The 20,406-nt window shown below is 51.0% G+C and overlaps 4 protein-coding genes across 4 annotated transcripts in view; 1 reads left to right on the forward strand and 3 right to left on the reverse strand.

Annotated features, from left to right (window-relative positions):
• EAH_00037350 (hypothetical protein) overlaps window positions 1-625 on the reverse strand; it is a gene marked incomplete at both ends in the record, with an annotated part of 3,790 nt that extends 3,165 nt beyond the window's left edge. The window contains one exon of the mRNA XM_013395530.1: window positions 247-625. Within this exon, the coding sequence (XP_013250984.1) occupies window positions 247-625 (379 nt within the window). The remainder of the gene's footprint in view (window positions 1-246) is intronic.
• Window positions 626-1,352: 727 nt separating this feature from the next.
• On the reverse strand, window positions 1,353-3,031 carry EAH_00037360 (hypothetical protein, conserved; the record flags this gene model as incomplete). The annotated part of the gene is made up of 2 exons (XM_013395531.1): window positions 1,353-1,972; window positions 2,248-3,031. The coding sequence occupies 2 exons, from the start codon at window positions 3,029-3,031 to the stop codon at window positions 1,353-1,355; spliced, it is 1,404 nt and encodes a 467-aa protein (XP_013250985.1).
• Window positions 3,032-4,082: 1,051 nt separating this feature from the next.
• EAH_00037370 (hypothetical protein, conserved) lies at window positions 4,083-13,685 on the forward strand (the record flags this gene model as incomplete). The annotated part of the gene is made up of 20 exons (XM_013395532.1): window positions 4,083-4,142; window positions 4,535-4,685; window positions 4,957-5,024; window positions 5,616-5,776; window positions 6,291-6,388; window positions 6,683-7,091; window positions 7,465-7,526; window positions 7,760-7,821; window positions 8,081-8,199; window positions 8,467-8,548; window positions 8,813-9,017; window positions 9,330-9,402; window positions 9,612-9,698; window positions 9,922-10,206; window positions 10,942-11,009; window positions 11,541-11,796; window positions 12,385-12,494; window positions 12,710-13,263; window positions 13,359-13,435; window positions 13,625-13,685. 20 exons carry the CDS (start codon window positions 4,083-4,085, stop codon window positions 13,683-13,685), a joined length of 3,048 nt encoding a protein of 1,015 aa, XP_013250986.1.
• A 3,074-nt stretch (window positions 13,686-16,759) lies between these two features.
• Window positions 16,760-18,994, reverse strand: EAH_00037380 (hypothetical protein; the record flags this gene model as incomplete). Its single annotated transcript, XM_013395533.1, has 3 exons — window positions 16,760-16,848; window positions 17,156-17,353; window positions 17,902-18,994. 3 exons carry the CDS (start codon window positions 18,992-18,994, stop codon window positions 16,760-16,762), a joined length of 1,380 nt encoding a protein of 459 aa, XP_013250987.1.
• Window positions 18,995-20,406: the final 1,412 nt, after the last annotated feature.

Below are 20,406 nucleotides of genomic sequence, written 5' to 3' on the forward strand. Positions count from 1 at the left end.
CAGCAGCAGCAGCAGCAGCAGTAATGCTTGCCAAAGGGACAGTAAGAACTCCTCCGTGTGCGCAGTAAGGGATTGCCTGAGGCGAAGAAAATTTCATCTCCCTCGCAACAGCAACACGACGAGCTCCTGTTGCTAAGGCGTCATCTCGATGTGCTGCTGCTGCTGCTGCAGCGTCTTGCTGCTGTCCGCTGCTTTCCCGCTTCGAGTGGTGATGAGAGCGAGGGCGCGGTGTGCTGCTGCTCTCACCTTCTCCAACAACAGAAGAAGCCTGCTGCTGCTGCTGATGATGATGATGATGATGGTGATGATGATGATGATGATGATGATGATGATGATGATGCTGCTGCTGCTGTTGCTGCTGCTGCTGAGGTTGGCGGTGCGCAGCAGTATGCGGCAGAGGCGAGACGGAAGGCTCCCCCGCAGCAGCAGGAGCAGCAGGAGGAGGATTTTCTGCTGCAGCAGCAGCATCAACGCCCTTGCTGCTGGATCTGCTGCTGCTCCCAGAAGCAGCAGCGGCAGTACCAGCAGCAGCAGCAGCAGAGGGGAAGCGGACGGAGGGGCGGCGGCTGAGGTTTGCTGCTGCTGCTTTTCTATGTTTTCTTCGAGGCCTCAGTCGAGGCATCATAGTCATTACCTCCAAACTTTTGCAGCAACGCAGATCTAGCCATCGAATCCCTCGACGTAGCTGCTCGTAGATGCTCAACTCCTGCAGCAGCAGCAGTAGTAGTAGCAGCAGCAGGAAGAGTAGCAGCAGGAAAAGCAGCAGGAAGAGTAGCAGCAGTAGCAGCGGGAAAAGCAGCAGCAGCAGGAAAGGCGGCAGCAACATACACATGCATGTGAAACAGCAGCAACCGAGATAAAGACCTAACAAACTGCTGCAGTCACAGCAGCAGCAGCAGCAACAGCAGCAGCAAATGCAGCAGCAGCAGCACCAAATGCGATAGCAGCAAGAGAAGCAGCATTATCGAAAGCACCGAAACTTGAGGAAGAGCAGCACAGCAGCAGAACAAACATCGACGCAAGCAACAGCAGCATCAAAAGCAGCAGCAGCACCACCACCAAGACCCGCAGCAGCAGCAACAACAACAGCAGCAGCAACAACAACAGCAGCAGCAGCAGCGTTACCTGGCAGCTGACCCAGACCTGCACGAGTCTGCAGTAGTATGCTTGCTGCTCATTGAGGCGAGCTACTCTCCAGGAAGCGCTGTTGTGTGTTGCTGCAGCAGCAAGAAGACAGCAAAACCCTAATTCAATCTGGGCTTAGGGTTTAGGGTTTAGGGTTTAGGGTTTGGAGTTGGCTTGAAGTGCGCTGGGTAATTTGTTCGTCTACTCTTGTGCGACTTCGGTCTCTTCTATTTATCCTTTTGCCTTCGCTTGCTGCTGCTGCTGCTGACTCCTACTGCTGCTGCTGCTGCAGTTGCTGCTGCGGCTGTCTTGCCTGGTATTATTAGTTTTTCTAGAGGGACATTTTCTAGCCCCAGAGTCCCCATCCAATTTTCTAGAGACGGCTTCCCGCTGCTCTCTTCATGCTGCTGCTGCTGCTGCTGCTGCTGCTGGTCGTTCTGCTGCTGCTGCTGCTGGTTGTTCTGCTGCTGCTGCTGCTGTTGTTCTTCGGCGCCTTCTTCTGTTTCGGTTATGTCTGCGCAGCTGCTGTTGCCTCTGCTGCTGCAGCAGCTGCTGCTCCTGCTTCTGTTGATGCTCTCAGCGGCAGCAGCAGCTGCTGCTGCTGCTGCAGCACGAGAAGCCCTCCGAGTAGATGAACGCCGCAGCAGCAACTGCTGCGAGCGCCTGCTGCGCTGCCTGATGGTTTTGCTGCTGTGCGTTCGGCTGATTTGATTCCTTCTGCTGCTAGAGAGGCCCAGCAGCAGCAAATTCTTCTCCCCGCTGCTGTCGCTGCTGCTGCAGATGCTGCTGCTGCAGCAGCTACAAAACGTCTCCGCGGTCCCCTCCGAAGAAGCGCCCTCCCCATCGGCTGCAGCAGCAAACAATGCAGCAGCAAATAAATAAATTTTAAATGTATATTTAATTATTTACTAATTATGTATCCGGATAGGAAACAACGACGGCAACAGCAGCAGCAGCAACACCTCTCCCACCCCCCGCAGCAGCAGCAGATTCAGCAGCAAAAATAGCTGCAAATCCCATTGCCTCTGCAGCAGTCAAATACTTACAGCTAGCAGAAGCAGCAGCAAAAGCAGCAGCAGCAGCAAAAGCAGCAACAGCATCAGCATCAGCAGCAGCAATTACCTTGGGTGTCTCCGTGTGTTTGCGTGGAGCTGCGGTTGAGTGCGTCTGTTTGCGGCTCCAAGGAGGAGTCCCTGCTGCTGCTGTTGCTGCTGCTGCTGCTGCTGAGTTTGCTGCTCTCCCGCTGCAGCGACCTCCCCCCAGAGACAAACGACTCGAAAATAAGAGAAGCAATTTTATTAATAGGCATCAGCTGCCAATCCGAAGGAAAGAGGGACCAAACTGAAGTGCTATCTGCTGTTGTTGCTACTGTTCCTGCTGCTGCTTCTGCTGCTGCTTCTGCTGCTGCAGCTGCTGTTGTTGTTGCTGTCTCCCCTCCTTCTGCCTGAACAAGTGCTGCTCCTGCCTCGCGATCTGCCGGTCCGGCTGCGGCTGCTTCTGTTGCTGTTGCTGCTGCTGTTGCTGTTGCTGCTGCGGCTGCTGTTGCTGCTGCTGCAGAGTCTTGCGCCTCTGTGTCCTCAGCCTTCCGCAGCGGGTGGCAGTCAGCAGCAGCAACACCAGTAGCAGGAGCAGCAGCAACCTGTGCTGCTGCTGCCAGTCCTGCTGCTGCTGCTGCTGCGGGAGGCACTTCTAGCTGCTGCTCCCGAACTGCTGTTTCTTCTGCAGCGTATCTCTTAGCCGCCACATCTGCTGCTACACAGTCAGCAGCACCCGCTGCTGCTGTTACTGCATTTGCTTCTGCATTTGCTGCTGCATTTGCTGCTGTGCTACCTTCTGGGGAGGTGGGAGCTGCTGCTGCTGCAGCAGAGCGCCCCTCACTGCTATGAGGCCCCTGCCAGTGCTCCATCCTCTTCGATGCTTCTGCTGCTGCTGCTGAAGCAGCAGCAGCTGCTGCTACTGCGGAATGCTGTTGCACAACCCCCTATTACTGCTGCTGCTGCTGCTGCTGCTGCTGCTGCTGCTGCTTCTGTTGCTGTTGCCCTCCTTACCCGGTGCGAGCACTTTAAGTACCGCCGTCTTCCAATAGCTAGTACAAGCCACCGACTGCTGCTGCTGTTGCTGCTGCTGCTGTTGTTGCTGCTACGGTCAATTCAGGACTGCTGCAGCTGCTGCTGCTGGGCATCGTGCAGCGCTTGCTGCAGTTGTTGCTACTGCAATTCCTGCTGCTGCCGTTGCTGCTGCTACTCTGGACAGCTAAACTGCCTCGCATGCAGGGCTGGGCTGCAGCAACAGATGCTGCTGTTCCTGCTGCTGCTGCTGCTGCAAGCAGTCTGTGCTGCTGCTGCCGCTGCAGTTGTTGCTGTCCCTTGATCGGTTCAGCGAGACTGCTGCATCAGGCAGCACCACGTCTCCTGCTTCTGCTGCTGCTGCAGTTGCTGCACTTGCTGCAGCAGCTGCTCCTGCAGCAGTTCCTGTTGCTTCGGATGCTACAGGGGGAGCAGCGTTGCTGCTGCTGCTGCAGTGGGGCGCTGGATTTGCTTCAGCTCTGCCGCTATTAGCAGGGCCTTCCGATGGCTTTGTTGTTGCTTTTGTGCGTTTGCTGCAGCAGCTGCTGCTGTTACTGCTGCGGTTGTTGCTGCGGCTGCTGTTGCTCGCTTTAGCGACGCCTCCATAAGGCAAGTGATAAAGATAATTTGCAAGATCTCTATCAAGCGGCTGCAGCAGCAAGGCAACACCAGCAACAATGCCTCCCAGCAGCAGCAGCAGCAGCAACAGCAGCAACAGCAGCACAGACACCACAAGAGCAACTGGCAGCAAAATTAACGCCAATAAAATGCTGCACAATGAAGGCATTGCTGCAGCCCAATGCGCATGCCTAGATTGCTGCTGCAGCGCTGTTGCTCCTGCTGCTGCTGCTGCTGCTGTTGGTGCTGCTGCTGCTGAGGGAGCAAAGACCTATGGCTCTACTGAAAAGAAACGCCTCACTCTCCCCTCCAGCAGCAGCAGGTCCTATTTCAGTGCTGCTGCAGCGCTGCTGCTGCTGCTGCTGCTGCAGTACTGCGGCAGCTGCTGCTGCAGTGGTGCTGCAGTGCTGCTGCTGCTGCTGTTTCAGTCAAGGGTTCAGACAGCCTGAGCACGGAAGCAGCAGCAGCAGCAGCAGCGCGCATGTCGTGAGACACTTCTCATGAGAGGGAGCTGCAGCTGTTGCTGCTAATTCTGCAGCGGCTGCTTCTGTTGTTGCTGTTGCTGCTGTTGCTGCTGCTGCACCTGCTGCTGCAGTTCGATAGAAGACCTTCTGTCGCCAGTGCAGCAAGCGTACCTCTGTAGCAGCAGCTGCTGCTGCTATTGTTGCTGCTGCTCTCAGGGACACTTCGGTTAGTTGCTGCTGCTGCTGCTGTTGCTGGGTCAGTGCGGCCAGGGCAGTGGAGTCGAGGGTAGGCTGAAGCAGCTGCAGCAACTGCAGCAAGTGCTGCAGCAGGAACTGCAGCACCAGCTGCAGCAAGAGCAGCAGCAACAGGGCCTCCCTGGGCCCCTCATGAAAAGACAGCAAACTGCAGCAGGTAAGGCAAGGGAGCCTCTGTCTGCTGCTGCAGTAAAATTAAAATCTTATTTTGAGTTGACGCATCAACTGCTCATCGCAGCTTTCATTCTACTTCATTTTGCTGCTGCTGCTGTTGCTGCTGCTGCTGCTGCTGCTCGCCAGACTCAGCAGCAGCAGCAGCAGCAGCAGCAGCTGCGGCGGCGGCCCCCAGCATCGCAGCACATTCTCCTTTAGATTGAGGAGACAGTTTGTTTGTTGTTGCTTTATGCAAACTCTTTGCTTTTTTACAGAGGAAACAAAGAGACACAGCAGAAGCTGCAGCAAACTGCAGCAGCAACAACAGCAACCGCCGCTGCTGGTGCTGCAGTTGCTACTGCCCGACGCACAAACAGCTGCTGCAGCAAGAGAGACACACCAGAAGCACGTGCAGCAACGAAGACAGCGCCAACAGCAGCACTAGCCGCCGCCGCCGCCGCAGCAGCAGCAGCAACAGCAGCAGCAGCAGCAGTAGTAGTAGTAGTAATAGTAGCTGGGAGTAGATCCCACAGGGCCACAGCGAGGTCTCTCTGTTCTCAGCAGCAGCAGCAGCAGCAGCTGCAGCAGAAACAGCAGCAGAAACAGCAGCAGCAACAGTCGTTCAGTCGAACAGCATCAGCTGTCGGCTCACCTGGGGGCTGACCGGCGACAAAGTAGTAGCAGCAGCAGCAGCAACAGCAGCCACAGCACCAGCAACAGCATCAGTGGCAGCACCTACAAAACCAAATAACGTATACACACCTCCCTTGCTGCTGCTGCATTCGTGATATCAGCGTCAGCAGCGGCAGCCGCAGCAACGGCAACAGCAACTGCAGCAGCAACTGCAGCAGCAGCAGCAACAACAGCAGAGTGACTGAAGCGGAGAGCCCATAGCTTCAGCCGCTACGGTTGCCTGGACTTCGTATCGCTTCAGCAGCAACAGCAGCCGCAGCACCAGCAGGACGCGAAGGAGCAACAGCAGCAGCAACAGCAGCAGCAGCAGCAGCAACAGCAGCAGCAGCAAGAACAGGAAAAGATGACGAGTCTTTCTGGAGGCGACCTCATTCAGGTCATCGACTATGATGGGGAGATGACGTGAGGCTGCTTCGGTTTGCTGCTGCTGCTGCTGCTGCTTCTGCTGCTTTTGATGCTGTTGCTGCACATGCGCATGGCTTGTCCTGCTGCTCCGTAGCAGCTGGTTTGTTTGTCTGCTGCTGCTCCTGCTGCTTCCTTTTGTGTTGTTTCTCTTTTTTTAAACCAGCAGCAGCAGGAAGAGAGCTTGGTTTGTCCTGTTACAAGAGCAACCAGCGCAAGCAGTAGCAGCAGCAGCAGCAGCAGAAACAGCAGCAGCAGTAGCAGCAGCAGCTAAAGCGGCAGCAGCAGCTGCTGCATTATAGGTAGAATGTGCAGCAGAGGATTCTCTGACGTGATGGAGACGAAGACAGCAGCAGCAGCAGCAGCAGCAGATGCGTGTGTATGTTGTTGTTATTTTTCCTACGTGCGTCTGGTTTTCTTTCTTCTGTCCTTCATCTGTTTCTTTGTCTTGTTGCTGCTTTGCTGCTGCTGCTGTTGCTGCTGCTGCTGCTGCTGCTGTGTACGTACCCCTCAGGGCTGACCTTGAGAAGTGGATGCAGCAGCAAGGGCTCTCCGAGTTGGGTTTTGGATTTAACGTCATCACCATCTTGGGCTCGCAAAGCAGCGGAAAGAGTCCGTTGCTGCTGCTCTTGCTGCTGCTGCTGCTGCTGCTGCTGCTGCTCTTGCTGACGCTACCACTGTTGCTGCTGCTGCTGCTGCATTTGCCGCGAGGGCTGCTGCTTCTCCAACTGGTGCTGATGCTGCTTCTCGTGCTGCTGCTCCGATTGTTGCTGGCGTTGCATATACTTTTGCTCCAGCTGCTTCAACTGCTGCAGCTGCTTCAACTGCTGCAGCTGCTTCGACTGCAGCAGCTGCTTCAACTCCTGCTGCTGCTTCAACTGCTGCTGCTGCTGCTGCTGCTTGCAGGCACTTTGATGAATGCATTGTTTGGCTGCACATTTCAAGTGATGGACGCACAGCGCGGCTATTCGCAAACAACGAAGGGCTTGTGGGCGGGTCGCGACCACCTCCCCAGCAGCAGCAGCAGCAGCAGCGGAAGCAGCAGCAGCAGCAGCAGCAGCAGTATGGGTGTGAGCGGGGGCTTACCGCTGGAGCGCCCAGTGTTAATACTTGATGTGGAGGGCTTAGACTCCAGGGAGCGAGGAGAGCGAAGACAGACGTATGAAAATTTCTTTGCTTTGTTTGCTCTCGCTCTTGCAGATTGTCTGCTTGTTAATATTAGTTGTTCAGCTTTAGGCTGCCACACGGGTTCAGGCTTCGCGCTGCTGAAGACAGTTATGGAGGCTCATTTGGAGCTCTTCTTGCTGCAGGAGAAGTACGAATTCAAATAACACCTGTTGCTGCTGTTGCTGCTGCTGCTGCTGCTGCTGCTGTTGCGAGGAGGGCGAACCAGCATCCGTTTGCTGCTGAAGTCATATTCCTGCTCTTCTTGCTGCTGCTGCTGCCGATCTTGATGCTGCTTCTGCTGCTGCTGCTGATATGGATGGTGTTTCTGTTGCTGGTGATGTTCGTTATGCTGCTTATGTTGCTTCTTGCGCTGCTGATCTTGCTGCTGTTGCTGATGCTGTTGCTGCTGGCGTTGCTGCTGCCAATGTTGCTGCTCTTTCGTTGCTTTTGCTGCTGCTGTCGCTGCTGCTGCTGCTGCACTCCGTGCTTCTCTATATTTGCTGCTTCTGTTTTTTGTTCAGCGCCCCTAAAACGATTTTGCTGTTTGCAGTTCGCGACTGGGCGCCAAGCATCGTCCCTGAAGGTCTGCTGCTGCTGCTGTTGCTGTTGCTGCTGTTGCTGCTGCTTCTGCTGATGCTTCTGCGGCCGCTGGTGGCCCTGTGCTGCAGCAGCCGCTGCTGTTATTGCTGCTGCTGTCCTTGCTGCAGCTGAGTGTCTTGCTGCTGCTGCTGCTTTTGGTGTGAATGCTTTGCCTCGAGGGTTTAGGGTTTGTAAGGGTTTAGGGTTTGCCTGAAGAGGGTTTGGAGTTTGCTGCAGACGTAATGAAGGAGAAAATAATTAAAGACTACGTCAACAAGATCTGGAATGAAATCGATAAGGTACTGCTGCTGCTGCTGTTGCTGCTACTGTTGTTGCTGCTGCTGTTTTTGTTGATGGTGTTGCTGCTGCTTTGTTGTTGTTGCTTCTGCTGCCTTTGTTGCTGCTGTTATTGCTGTTGTGTTGCTACAGTCATTCTGTGCGCTCGTCTCCTGCTGTGTGGAGCCTTTAACATGAGCAGCAGCAACAGGAGTAGCAGCAACAGCAACAGGAGTAGCAGCAGCAGCAGCAGCAGCAGGGTGGTGTGTGTTGCGTTCTCAGCCTGAGGCAGCAGCAAATGCTACTGCTGCAGATTTCTTTACTGTTGAGGTGATGGGCTTAGCCCACAAACTCCTCGCCCCACAGGAATTCGAGAAAGACGTCATCCGCCTTAGAAACAGGTGCAGCAGCAGCAGCAGCAACGCATCAGATGCAGCAGCAGCAACAGCAGCAGCAGCAAATTTCGCAGCAGGAACAGCAGCAGCAGCAGCACCAGGAGCGTAGCGATTCTGGGTGTAGAACTGGGGGATATATCGAGCTGGTGGAGCGTATCCGTTTGCTACTGCTGCTGTTGCAGTTGCAGCAGCATCTGTTGCAGCTGTAGCTGCTGCTGCTGCTGCTGCTGCTGCATGAGTTTCTGCTGCTGAGTGTCTGCATGTACACCGCAGATGGGCGAGCGAATTTAGCCCCAAGTCATATACCCGCCGCATTCCAGCTGATGGATTCGGAGCATACGCAAAAAATATATGGGTAAGGAAACACTTCTGCTGCTGCTGCTGCTGTTACTGCTGCTGTTGCTGCTGCTGCTGCTGCAGTAGATCAGAATGTCGGAGTGGTGTTAGCAGGTGCCTGGGGATTTGGTAGGTTTAATGTACTGAAGTTATTTGTATGAAACGCTGGTGTTGCTGCTGCTGCGTGTGCTGCTGCTGCTGTTGGTGCTGCTGCTTTGGTGTTGTCGGTGGGTTTGCTGCTGCTGAATATAATGCTGCTGTCTGTTTTTTGCTGCTGCTGCAGGAGACAATAAAGCAACAGTCTCACTTGGACATCCCTAATCAGAAAGAGATGCTTGCAATATATCGCTGCCAGGACCTGAAGCAGCAGGCGCTGCATGCAGCAGCAACCCGTGCTGCGCTGCTGCAAAAGCAGTACATAAAACCAACAGCAGCAGATGCAGCAGCAATTAAGGGCGAAATGATTTCAATTGCAAAGGATGCCCTCGGTAGGTAGCTGCTGCTGCTGCTGCTGCTGCACTTTCTGCATAAATTCTTTCTTATCTTTTTCTTCTGTCTCCTATGTTTATCTTCTTGCCTTTGTTTGTTTATGTTTTGTTTGTGTTTGTTCTTATTTGTTGTTTGTTTGATTGTTGCCTCTTTCTTTCTTTGTCTTGCCTGGCATCGTCAACCTAGCCAGGGAGACTCTGTTGCTGCTTCTGCTGCTGCTGCTGCTGCTGCTGCCGCTGTCACTGCTGCGATTCCTGCTGCTGCTTTTGTTACTGCTGACGCTGCTGTTTCCTTTGCTGTTGCTGCTGCAGCACAGTACTTGTCGCAGGCCACGCGCTACCAGGAGAAGATTTGCAGCAGCGTGAAGGATGAACTCATCGAAGGGTCAGTTGCTGCTTCCTGTGCTGCTGCTGCTGCTTGTGCTGCTGGTGCTGTTGCTTGTGCTGATACTGCTTTCGTTGCTGCTCCTCGTGCTGCTGCTGCTGCTCTCCTAGCGATCATTGCCGTTGCTGCTGTGGGCGGCATCCCGTGCGTTGCTGCTTCTGCTGCTGCCTTCATGCTGCTGCTGCTGTTGCGTGTTGCTGCTGCTGCAGGCTCGTTAGCTTATTTAAGCCGATTGTGGAGGCGCAGCTGTCGGAGGCCCGCGAACGAATTGCAAACAAACACAAAGACGAACTCAGGTGCAGCACAAGCAGCAGCAGCAGCAGCACACGTTGCAGTAGGAGCACAAGCAGCAGCAGCAGCTAACGCGGCTGCTGCATCAGCAAAACTAGCAGCAGCACAACTGCCAAGGACTGCATCAGACTAGCTTCTTGCACTCTCACCACCGGCTGAAGTAGCAAGTAGAAGCACAAAACAAAAGCATTTCTGCTGCTGTTGCTGCTGCTGCTGCTGCTGGAACAGGGAGGCATATAGCCATTCTTCAAGGGACGCGACTGTACGTCTGACGGGAACTTTGAACAAAGAAAGCAGTAGCAGCAGCAGCAGCAAACCTTGCAGCAGCAGCAGCAGCAGTAGCAACAGCAGCAGCAGCAGCAGTAGCAACAGCAGCAAAAGACAACCGTCTCATAGTGCACACGGAGCATTAGCCGGAGCAGCAATTCGTGCATTGTTGCTGTTGCTGCTGCTGCTGCTACAGGGAAAGGGAGAGCCGATGCTAGAGGCCTGGGCTGTTTTCCGCAAGAGGAGGTCAGTCAATAGTGCACAGTCTGCTGCTGTTGCTGCTGCCGTTGCTGCTGCTGCTCCTGTTGCTGTTGCTGCTGCTGTAGTCGTGCTGCAGCGTTTCTGTATTAGGGGTGAAGATGCATGCGTGTGCTCCTCTCTCTGTTGCTGCTGCTGCTGCAGTGCTGCTGCTGTTGCTGCAGCAGAAACAGAGTTTCGGGAGTTCAGCGAGGGTTGCAGCATCTCGCTAGACGGCGGAGAGGAGCTAAGGTTTTGTGCTGCTGTCTTTGCTGCTTCTTTGCTTCGTGAGCTGGAACTAGGAAGAAGCTTATTGTCTGCTGCTGCAGTTTGTTTTTGTTTTTGTTTGGGGTTTGCTGCTGCGCTACTCTTCTCGCGGGTATATTTATTTTCTTGTCTTTGCTGCAGTTGTTGTCTTTGTGTTTTTGTCTCCTTTGTTTATATTGTATTTGCTTGCTGTCTTTGTTTATATCTCATCTCTGTCTTTTATATCATTTTGTCTCTGTCTCTTTTTATCTTTTCATCTGTCTGTTTATATTTTCTTCATTTTCTTTTGCGTCTGTCTTTGTTTTGCTTCTGTTGTTGTGTCTTTGCTTGTTCCTCTTTGTTTGTTGCTGCCTCCTTCTATATCTCTTTCTCTGTCATTGTTTGTTCTTCGGGTGTCACCCCCTTCTGCTGCTGCTGCGGCTGCTGCTGCTGCTGCTTCACCTGTTGCTGCTGCTGCATGCGGTGTGCATGTGGCAGAGGAGATGCAGCAGGAGACAAATACAATACGCGAGAAGCAGCAGACTGCCTTGGAACAAGCCATTTCGGTGCTTCTGCTGCTGCTGTTGCTGCTGCTACCGCCGCTGCTGCTCCTTCTGAGGATGCTGCTGTTGCTGTTGAACCTGCTGTTGCTGCTGAACCTAATGCTTCTGCTGCTGGACTTGCTGCTGTTGCTGCTGGAGCGGTATTTGTATATTAGAGGATTTTGTTGCTTATTGAAAATGATCGGGCGCCTGTTCTCTGTGCTGCTGCTGCTGCTGCTGCTGTTGCTGCTGCAGGAGAAATGTGATGAAGGTTTCGTAGGGTTGGACGCGCTCCTCACCGCTCGCGGTAAGACCAAAGAGGGTCTGATGCTGCTGATGCTGCTGCTGCTGCTGCAGGAGCAGCAAGGCAAGAAGTAACAACAGCATCAGCGGCTACGCTCAGTGCCTTGTGCTGCTGTACGAGCGTCTGCTGCAGCAGCGAGGCAGAGGCAACAGCACCGACAAAAACAACAGTTAGCAGCTGCAACAAAGAAACCCGTAGCAGCAGCAACAGCAGCAGCAGGTTGTACATGCGTTTTTGTTTGTTTTTCTTAGATTTTTCGCCGGAGAGTTTCTGGGAGCTGTGTAGGGGGCGTGCTGCAGCATCAGCAACTCTCTGTGCTGCTTATTTTGCTGCTGCTGCTAAAGGCCTCAGCAGCGACCCTGAGGAGGGCGACCCCGCAACAGCAGCAGCAGCAGCAACAGCAGCAGCTGCAGAGTTTGCTGTTCGCTGCCGAACTATCGCCTTGTGGCAGCTGCGGAAGAACCTCGAGAAACTCACAGGGTGTCTGCATATTTATATCATTGAGAGGTAATAAGTAAATGTATATAGATATATTTATACATATATATGTATATATATATATATATATATATGCTTACATATATATATGTATCTGGTGTCTGCATGTTTATATCCTTGACACGCAATCCTTTTGTTGACCCTCTTGTTCTCAATTTTCTTATATATATACATATATATATATATATATATGCATCTCTATGTGTGTATGTATAATAATATGTATGTATATATATATATGTGTGTGTGCATAAATATATACTATATATATGTATATGCATATATATATATATATATATATATTTATGTACATTATATATATATATATATACACACATTATATATATACATGCATACATAGGATACATGAATATTTTTGCGTTTATTTGTCGATGCCTCTGCCTTTCCGTGTATCTCTCTCTCTCTTTGCCTTTTATCTCTATATCTCTTTGTCTTTTATCTGTGTGGCTAGCTACACACAGATACACAGACAGGTGTACAGGTAGCTGCACAGCTAGCTGCACACAGGTACGCAGCTAGCTGCCAGCTAGCTGCGTGTATATGTTGTTCCTTTCGTCTTGTTTTTACTTTGTTTAGGTTTAATTCCTTCTTCTCCTTTGATGAAGAAGAACAGCCGCGCCGTTGGGAATTGCTGTCAGCAGAAACCCTCGACTCTCTCTTCTCAAAGGCAAAGACTCAGGCTTTATGTCCGCAAACCCTAAACCCTAAACCCTAACCCCCCGCTTCTAATACGGTGGTAGTAGTGGTGCTGCTGCTGCTGCTGCTTCTTGTGCTGCTGCTTCTTGTGCTGCTGCGCAGCAGCAGCACTTCGAACGCGGGCCTACAGCTGCGTACAAGGGGAAGAGGGTTTGAGATTTTAGGGTTTATGGTTTAGGGTTTAGGGTTTGGGGTTTGTTTTCAGTGCTGATACCGACGCTGCGGGAGGTGCAGCTGAGTCGGCTGAGTTTGCTGTCTTCAACTCTGGAGGACAAGGACCTGAAAGAAGGCCAGGAGGCAGAAGCAGGAGCAGCAGCGGCAGGAGCAGCAGCAGCAGGAGAGGAGGGTTTGAAGCACTCAATGCCTGCTTCTTTCTACAGGCCTTTGATAGACGCAATATCCGCTCAAAGTATTCAAAGAAAAGCTGTAGCGACGATGCAGCAGCAGTGTCGGGAGGCGCAGCTGCTGCAGCAGCGCTGCAGCAGCAGAGCTTCATGGAGGGCAGTTCCGCTGTGGGGTTGGGTGTTGCTGCTATGCCTTGGATGGGATGAGCTGGGTTTTGTTTTGTCGTTCATAAGCAGCAGCTGGGTGCTGCTGCTGCCTCTGCTGCTGCTGCTGCTGTTGCTTGCTGGTGCTGTATTCCTTACGGGGAAGCTTGATCTCGTTACAAACAGTGCCAAACATGCAGCGCAGCTGGTGCGGCTGCTGCTGCAGCCTTTTCTCTATGGATTGCTGAGGAGAGCAACAGATATGATGGAGGTGAGACAGCCCCTCACCCGTTAGCTTCCTTCTTCGAATACAGCTCATTCCTGTTGCTTCTCGTCGCTGCTGCTGCTGCTGCTCTGCTGATGCAGCCTAGTGGATTGGCGGGGCGAGGCATTTCGATTCCCCCGGCTCCAGCTGAGCCCAGGGCCCCTACAAAACCTCAAAAGTGCGTATGGCCTTTCTATGCCTAGCTAGCTAGCTATACACAGAATAGCTAGCTAGCTAGCAAGCTATACACTCGGTAGCTAGCTAGCATGCTATGCACTCGGTAGCTAGCTGGTTAGCTAGACACCTAATAGCTAGCTAGCTAGCTGACTGTGTAGCGGTTTAGGAAGGGTTTTGGGGTTTGCTGCAGGCAGCGAGACGAAATCGCCGAGCTGAAGGAGAAGATCGCTGAACACACACACTCCAAGTGAGGCACTCCACTGTTGCTGCTGCAACTGCTGCTGCAGCTGCAGCACAGCAGCAGCGTGAGCAGCTGGGCTGTTCGTTGCATTACTGTTTGTTGGTGTTGCTGCTGCTGCCGCTGCAGGAGCAGCAACTCGTGAGGGGTTTGCTTCGGAGGTGGTTTTTATTCCCTAAGCCAAATGGTGGCGCTGCAGTTTCTTTCTGCTGTTGCCTTTGGAATTTGTTTATATTTCTAAACTCAAAGACGCATAAATCCGCATGTATCTACACTCACAATTACCGTGAATGCATGCATGCATGCATGCATAGCCGCTCATGTTGCTTGCATGCAAAGGAGGTGGTGTTTGGCTTGTTTTGGGGCTGTTGCTCGAACCCAGCAGCAGAAGCAGCAGCTGCAGCAGCAGCAACAGCAGCTGCAGCAGCAACGGGGAGGCCGCCAAAGGAACATAGCACGGATTGTAGCTGCGCTTTCATCTGCACGTGGAATTCTCCATGCAGCTGCAATGCATGCAGTTTATCTGCATGCAATTCATCTGCATGCAGTTCGTCTGCATGCATTTCGTCGGCATGCAGAACAGCTGCATGCAGAGGAGCTGCATGCAGTTCAACTGCATGCAATGCATCTGCATGCAGAACAGCTGCATGCAGAACAGCTGCATGCAGTTCAACTGCATGCAATGCATCTGCATGCAATGCAGGTGCATGCAGAGCAGCTGCATTCAGAGCAGCTGCATTCAGAGCAGCTGCATGCAGAGCTCCCTACTGCGCTGAACGCCTGTTCCATTTTAACTTTCGCAGCAACGACGCTGGCGGTTGGGCGCTCGCGGGCCGAAGGCCATTTGAATATTTCACAGAATGTTGATTTGTTTTGTTTCGATGGTGCTGCTGTTGCTGCTGCTGCTCTTCCTGTAGGGGATGAGCCCTGCAAATCAGAATTTCTCTGCTTTATCTCCAGTGTACGTACTTACAGTCTGTTGAATAGATGAAAACGAAAACAGCAGACAAGGCACTGAAGAACTGCAGCGTTTGAAAACCCCAAATGTATGAATCGAGTTGCATGCAATAACATACACTCCAACGCCACTGCTTGTGCATGCGGCTGTCTCATTTTGTTTTCTTTTCCAGTTTTGTTTAACTAAGGTGGAGGCGATGTACAAAGAGCAATCCATCCCCCCACTTCCCGCGCTCCCAAAACCTGCATGATGCATGCATGCATGCAAATGTATGCATGCATGCATATTATGCATGCATACATCCATGCATATTTCAATTGCCTGCATGCATATTTCAAATGTATGCATGCATATTCTAAATACATGAACGCATGCATGCATGCATATTTCAAGTGTACGCATGCATGCATATTTCATATGCTTGCATGCATACATATTCTAACTGCATGCAGCATGCATATTCTAAATGCATGCATGCATATTCCAAAGGCCTGCATGGGCTTAGAGAGGAAGCGACTACAGTTGGGTGCATTCAGGTATTGATTTATCTGATTTGGGAGATGAAGACGGCAAACTTTGAAGAGAAGCGCTGCTCTTTAGAGAAAGGCTGTGCAGCTGCTTAGAGAAATATAAGTAGACGTATATATGTATATGCATATACATATATATATATATATATGCATATACATATATATATATATGCACATATTTACTTGTATCTACCTATCTATCTATCTATATCTATCTATCTATCTATATCTATATCTATCTATCTATAGCTATCTATCTATATCTATATCTATCTATATCTATCTATCTATATCTATCTATCTATCTATATCTATCTATCTATCTATCTATATCTATATCTATCTATCTATGTGTATCTATGTATATCTATCTATCTATGTGTATCTATCTATATCTATCTATATCTATCTATCTATCTATCTCTATCTATCTATGTCTATCTATCTATCTCTATCTATCTATGTGTCTATCTATATATCTATGTATCTCTATCTATCTATCTATCTATCTATCCATGCGTATATCTATATATGGCTGGTTTTCATATGGATATATGTACGTCTATCTGTTCAGCTATCTCCTCCATCCTCTCTCTCTGGCTATAATATATATATATAGTTATGTATTTGTTTATTTATTTATTTATTTATAATAGATATACTATATATATCAGCACTCAGTTGCGTTTCTGTTTTCTTCTCTTGTCTCTATGGGAGTATCCAGTCTTGCAGGTGTATTTAATTTAGAATATTTTTCTTTCTTTCTCCCTGTTAATCACCTTTGACAGTTCCTTTAAAATTGAAATTGAAGGCGTGAAGGAGTTTTTGTGTTGAATGCAGCGCAACGTTTGAATTCAATTATTTGCTTTCTATGTGATATCTCTAACAGAAAACCTTTTTGTTTCTTTCTGTTTCATAGGCAACTGCTCAACCGTCGCCTCTAGCAGCAGCAGCAGCGGCACAACACAATAAATACACCTTGCTGTGCACTGTCTTCGTCATCAAAGAGCTGCTGAATGTCTTATTACCAACAGCAAACAGAAGCACTTGCATGCGCTTGTATGCGCCTGCATGCAGACACGGCCCCTACAGAAATCCCTTTAAAAAATAACCCAGAGGGGGGTAGAGGGACCTGTGAGACACTTGTGTTGATTATAACCGTGTTCATCTTCGTCTTTATTCCAACTTCCCCCGGGTGTCTATTCAGCTCTACTGCTTCCCTTTGCCTTCATCAGGCGCAGGATGTCGCCTGCGGAGCAGCCTCCTGCATCAACAGAAGCAGCAGCAGCAGCATAAGAAATACAATAGCAGCGCAGGAGATGCAGCAGCAGCAGAAGCAGCACAAGAAATGCAACAGCAATGCAGCCAGCGAAAACCTTCTACCTGCTGCAGAGTTGTAGGTGTTGAACGCTAACGGCGAAGTCGCTGGAGCTGGAGTCTAATGCAAATAATAATAATAATTCAATTAAAAATATTATAAATAGTTACCTTTCAAGAAGATGAGCTGCAGCTGTGCATACACCCCAGAGAAGCCCCCAGCCTCGCACCAGCAGAACAGAGGCACTTGAAGCGACAGCGACAACAACAACCTCACACAAGTTATAAATCAGAGACAACAGCTGAAGACAGAGGGAATAGAAAAACCAAAAAGTTGCCATAAAAGCGACGCAGCATGCCCCCAAAACTCTCTGCAAAAACAAACGCATGCAACACCGAAAACAAACAATATGCATGCATGCGCATGCATGCGGCCCCGATGCAACAATCACGACACAAGCAGCAGCAGCGGTACATGGAACAGCAGAAGCAGTGCGCGCATCAGCAGCAATATGTGCATCAATACGGGCATCAGCAGCAGCAGCTGCTGCAGCTAGAGCAGCAGCATCTGTAGCGTGCAGAGGATATTGAAACACCGCAAGCACCTGCACACTGCAGCAACTGAATTTCATTCTTCATTTACTCAGGCGTATAGACAGCAACAGCACTTCTGCATACCTTCGGAAGCATGAAGACAGCCGCCATAACTTTGGCTGGGAAGCGACGGCTCCAACCTTGAGGTGTCGTCTTCGTCTTCTGCTGCTGCTGCTTCTGCATCTCCTTTTGCTGCTGTTCCTTTTGCTTCTGGTGTTCCTTTTGCCAGTGCTGTTTTTGCCACTGTTGCAGCTGCTCCTGCTGCTGCTGCTGTTGCAAGGGCTGTTGCAAAGCAGCGAGCGCTCTGGCGCATCCACTGAGGGCAAGCCGAGCTGCCGCTCCCACTCTACTTAGAAGCGAAAGAGGGTATGGGATCTCTGTTTCACGCAGCAGGGGGTTTAGCCTCTGCAGAAGAGCAGCACCACCCCTTTGCTGCAGCTTTTTCTCATGCTGCTGCTCTGCTGCAGCGGGCTCCGGTGACGGCTCTGCAGCAGCGATCAGCTGTAGGGTTCCCCGTTCAGGTTTTAAATATAAAACGCCGTCGCGAGCCATCAGGCGCTCACGAAGAAGAGTTTGAAATTGAACAACAGCAACGCGCTTTGAAGGAGGCTCCCGGTGCAAGGAGGCCCAGAGGTCGCATGCTAGAGCAGCAAAACACCAGTAACAGCAGCAGCAGCAGCAAAACAGCAGCAGCAGCAAAACAGCTGAGGCATCAGCTTGAGAGGTCTTGCTGTTGCCTCAAAAGAACTCAGGAAGCCTTTCCTCCTCCAGTCTGCAGCAGTTTGTCTCTTATAAGCAATCTTCCCCACTACACACCCCGCTGGCCTCACCTGTAGCGAGTGCTTCTTCAGGTGTCAGTGCAACGCTCCCTTCTTCATATATTTGTTGCCTCTCTTTCTTCTGCTGCTCTTCCCTCCAAGCTGCAGCCGCAGCCTTCGTGTAGAAGAAATCTTTTAAGTGGCGCATCATCGCTGTGCTGACGCATCCCAGCTGTGCTGCTGTCTGTACAGCCGCCCTTCGAGAAGAAAGCGTTTTAAGTGCAGTCCGGGACTCCGCTGCTGCAACTGATGCCTCGCTGCTCTCCAGCAAAGAAGTTGAGAGATGCAAAAGTTTAGCAAGTGATGCAGAGGCAAACACCAGAGTGCTGTTGCTGCCATCGACCTCCCGAGACACCCCAGAGGACAACAAATGCAGGAAAACGGTGCAGCGGCAGCACAGGCTACTGAACACCCACAACGACCACCCCAGAGTCTGCCACCAGCACACAGCAGCCACTTCATGAACTCCCTGAAATAACAGAAACATAAACTGCAAACAAATGCGGAAAAGGGGGCCCAGCAGCTGAACCCGCGCTGTCTGCTGTCGTCCCGGCCCACCAGCTGTCGGCTGTACACCCCATTCATCATCCTTCTTCTCTTCTCTAGCATGAGACAACTGCTGCATTTTTGCATTGAATTCGTTCGTCGTGCCGCCACAGCGGCCCACTACAGGAAGGCGTTTGGCGTCCTTTGCTGCTAAAAGAAATGCATTTGTCTTACCTAAGAGCTGCTGCTGAAATTCGGTCAAGTCCGGGGAACTGGAGAGTGGCGAAGTATCACCCAGAGCCCTCAGGTTCCCAGGAGCTGCGGTGTCTGGACAGAATTGAACTACTGAGGTTCTAGAGGGAGGAACAGAGCCGGCAACTGCTGCGTGGTGGAAGCATTTGCTTTCTGAAATATGTCTTCTTTTTCGACGTGGAGGAGCGCAGTGTTGTTGCAGCTGAGAATAAGAAGCTTCTTCTTGCTGTTGAGGCGCCTCCTCTGTCGCTACAAGCAGCGGCTGCCTGGGAAACAGAGGGGCTGAGATGCGGCCGGCATCTCGTAAACTACATGCGCGAGAAGGCGGGATCGGAGCAGCCACAGTGGGTTTGCCAATAGGCAGCATCACGGAGAAGAAATAATGAATCCTGGGGCTGGATATCGCCCTGCTGTTGCCCTTGTGCGCTGGCAGTAGCTGCGCCAGCAGCACTTAGCTGAGAGCAGAAAAGTAAAACTACAGCCGCCAGGCGCCTCAGGAGGAGGCACCAGAAACGGGATGAAGATTCCGTCAGCAGGGGACATTGATCAAGAAGCTGCGGAAAGGGAGGAAGGTGAGAGGTTGCGCGAATTCATATTCAGATTCACGTTCAGGTTTAAATGCTCTGAGCGACAAAGAGAAACCTTGAAACAACAGCATGGCGTTCACTGCCTCGATATAGCCAAGAAGCAGTCAATGAATGAATGGGCTTCAGCTAGTCATTAGCATAGGAATTCCTCAAGAAAATAATGTGATGATTCAATTGTCGCGTTTGATCTCGCTGTCGATGAAGTGAGTGCCCACGACCGCTGCACTGGTACTGGAAGGCGCGGAGGAACAGCATGCAGTGAAACTTGCAGTTTGAAAAAATCAAGTATTTATTGGTTTTAATTGAAAAGAGGAAATAAAAGAATTAGAAAACAGTCGCCATATTTCGCTCAATGTAGCAGCTGCCGAGTCCGACGGCCGTGCTCGCATTCCACGTTGACGGCCCCACAATGTAGGAAGGCTGAGACGTTGTTTCCTCAAAAAAAGACATTAACTACTTTTGAAATACGCGTATTAAGGGGGTAATGAAGAATATTTATAATACGGAGCTGAATTTGGGCTGCTAGTCATGAGCGCGATCCAACGGGCGGTCGCACCGGCGTTTGCATCAAAACAAAATCAACGCTGGGGAGGAAAGTAAGTGAAGAGGAACGAAAGAGAGAACAATATGCCGCACTTATTGTTGCATATTTTGCATAGACGTGTAGAAGGAATGCACAGCAGATGCGCCACTAAGCTTTGCGGTGTACAGGTTTCCGTGTTTGAAATCAACGTCTATGCGAGGCAGCCAACCAAGTCTAACATGCTAAACCATAAGCCCTAAACCCTAATCAATCATCTTGTACTCCCCTTTGTCGAAACGCCAATAACAAGGAGTTGAACGGATCAAAGGCGCCACTGCCGGTGACTACGAAGAACACGAAATCGGCAAAATGACAGGCTGCAAATTTTTGACAGTAAGATACCTCCTTTCCATTATCAACCCAACGAACGACAGAAGAAGACACACAAGATCTGAGGCCGATGCCTTGTTAAAAGCTGCCCCTTTAAGCTGAGCTACAGGCCATTGCTTCCTGCGATGGCGTCGCCTGAGACTGTGAGCTCCAGCCTCACTTTTGAAGGGCAGCATCATTATAACCCGTTTCGTTCCATTACAGCCTGTAGATAAAGTGGTACGAAGAACTATCGTGGCCCATGCCTCGCATTTGCGCTACATATATATATATATATAT

This window comes from Eimeria acervulina, genomic scaffold, assembly GCF_000499425.1.
Source record: "Eimeria acervulina Houghton genomic scaffold, Eah_scaff412, whole genome shotgun sequence".
Classification (NCBI taxonomy): Eukaryota; Apicomplexa; class Conoidasida; order Eucoccidiorida; family Eimeriidae; genus Eimeria; species Eimeria acervulina.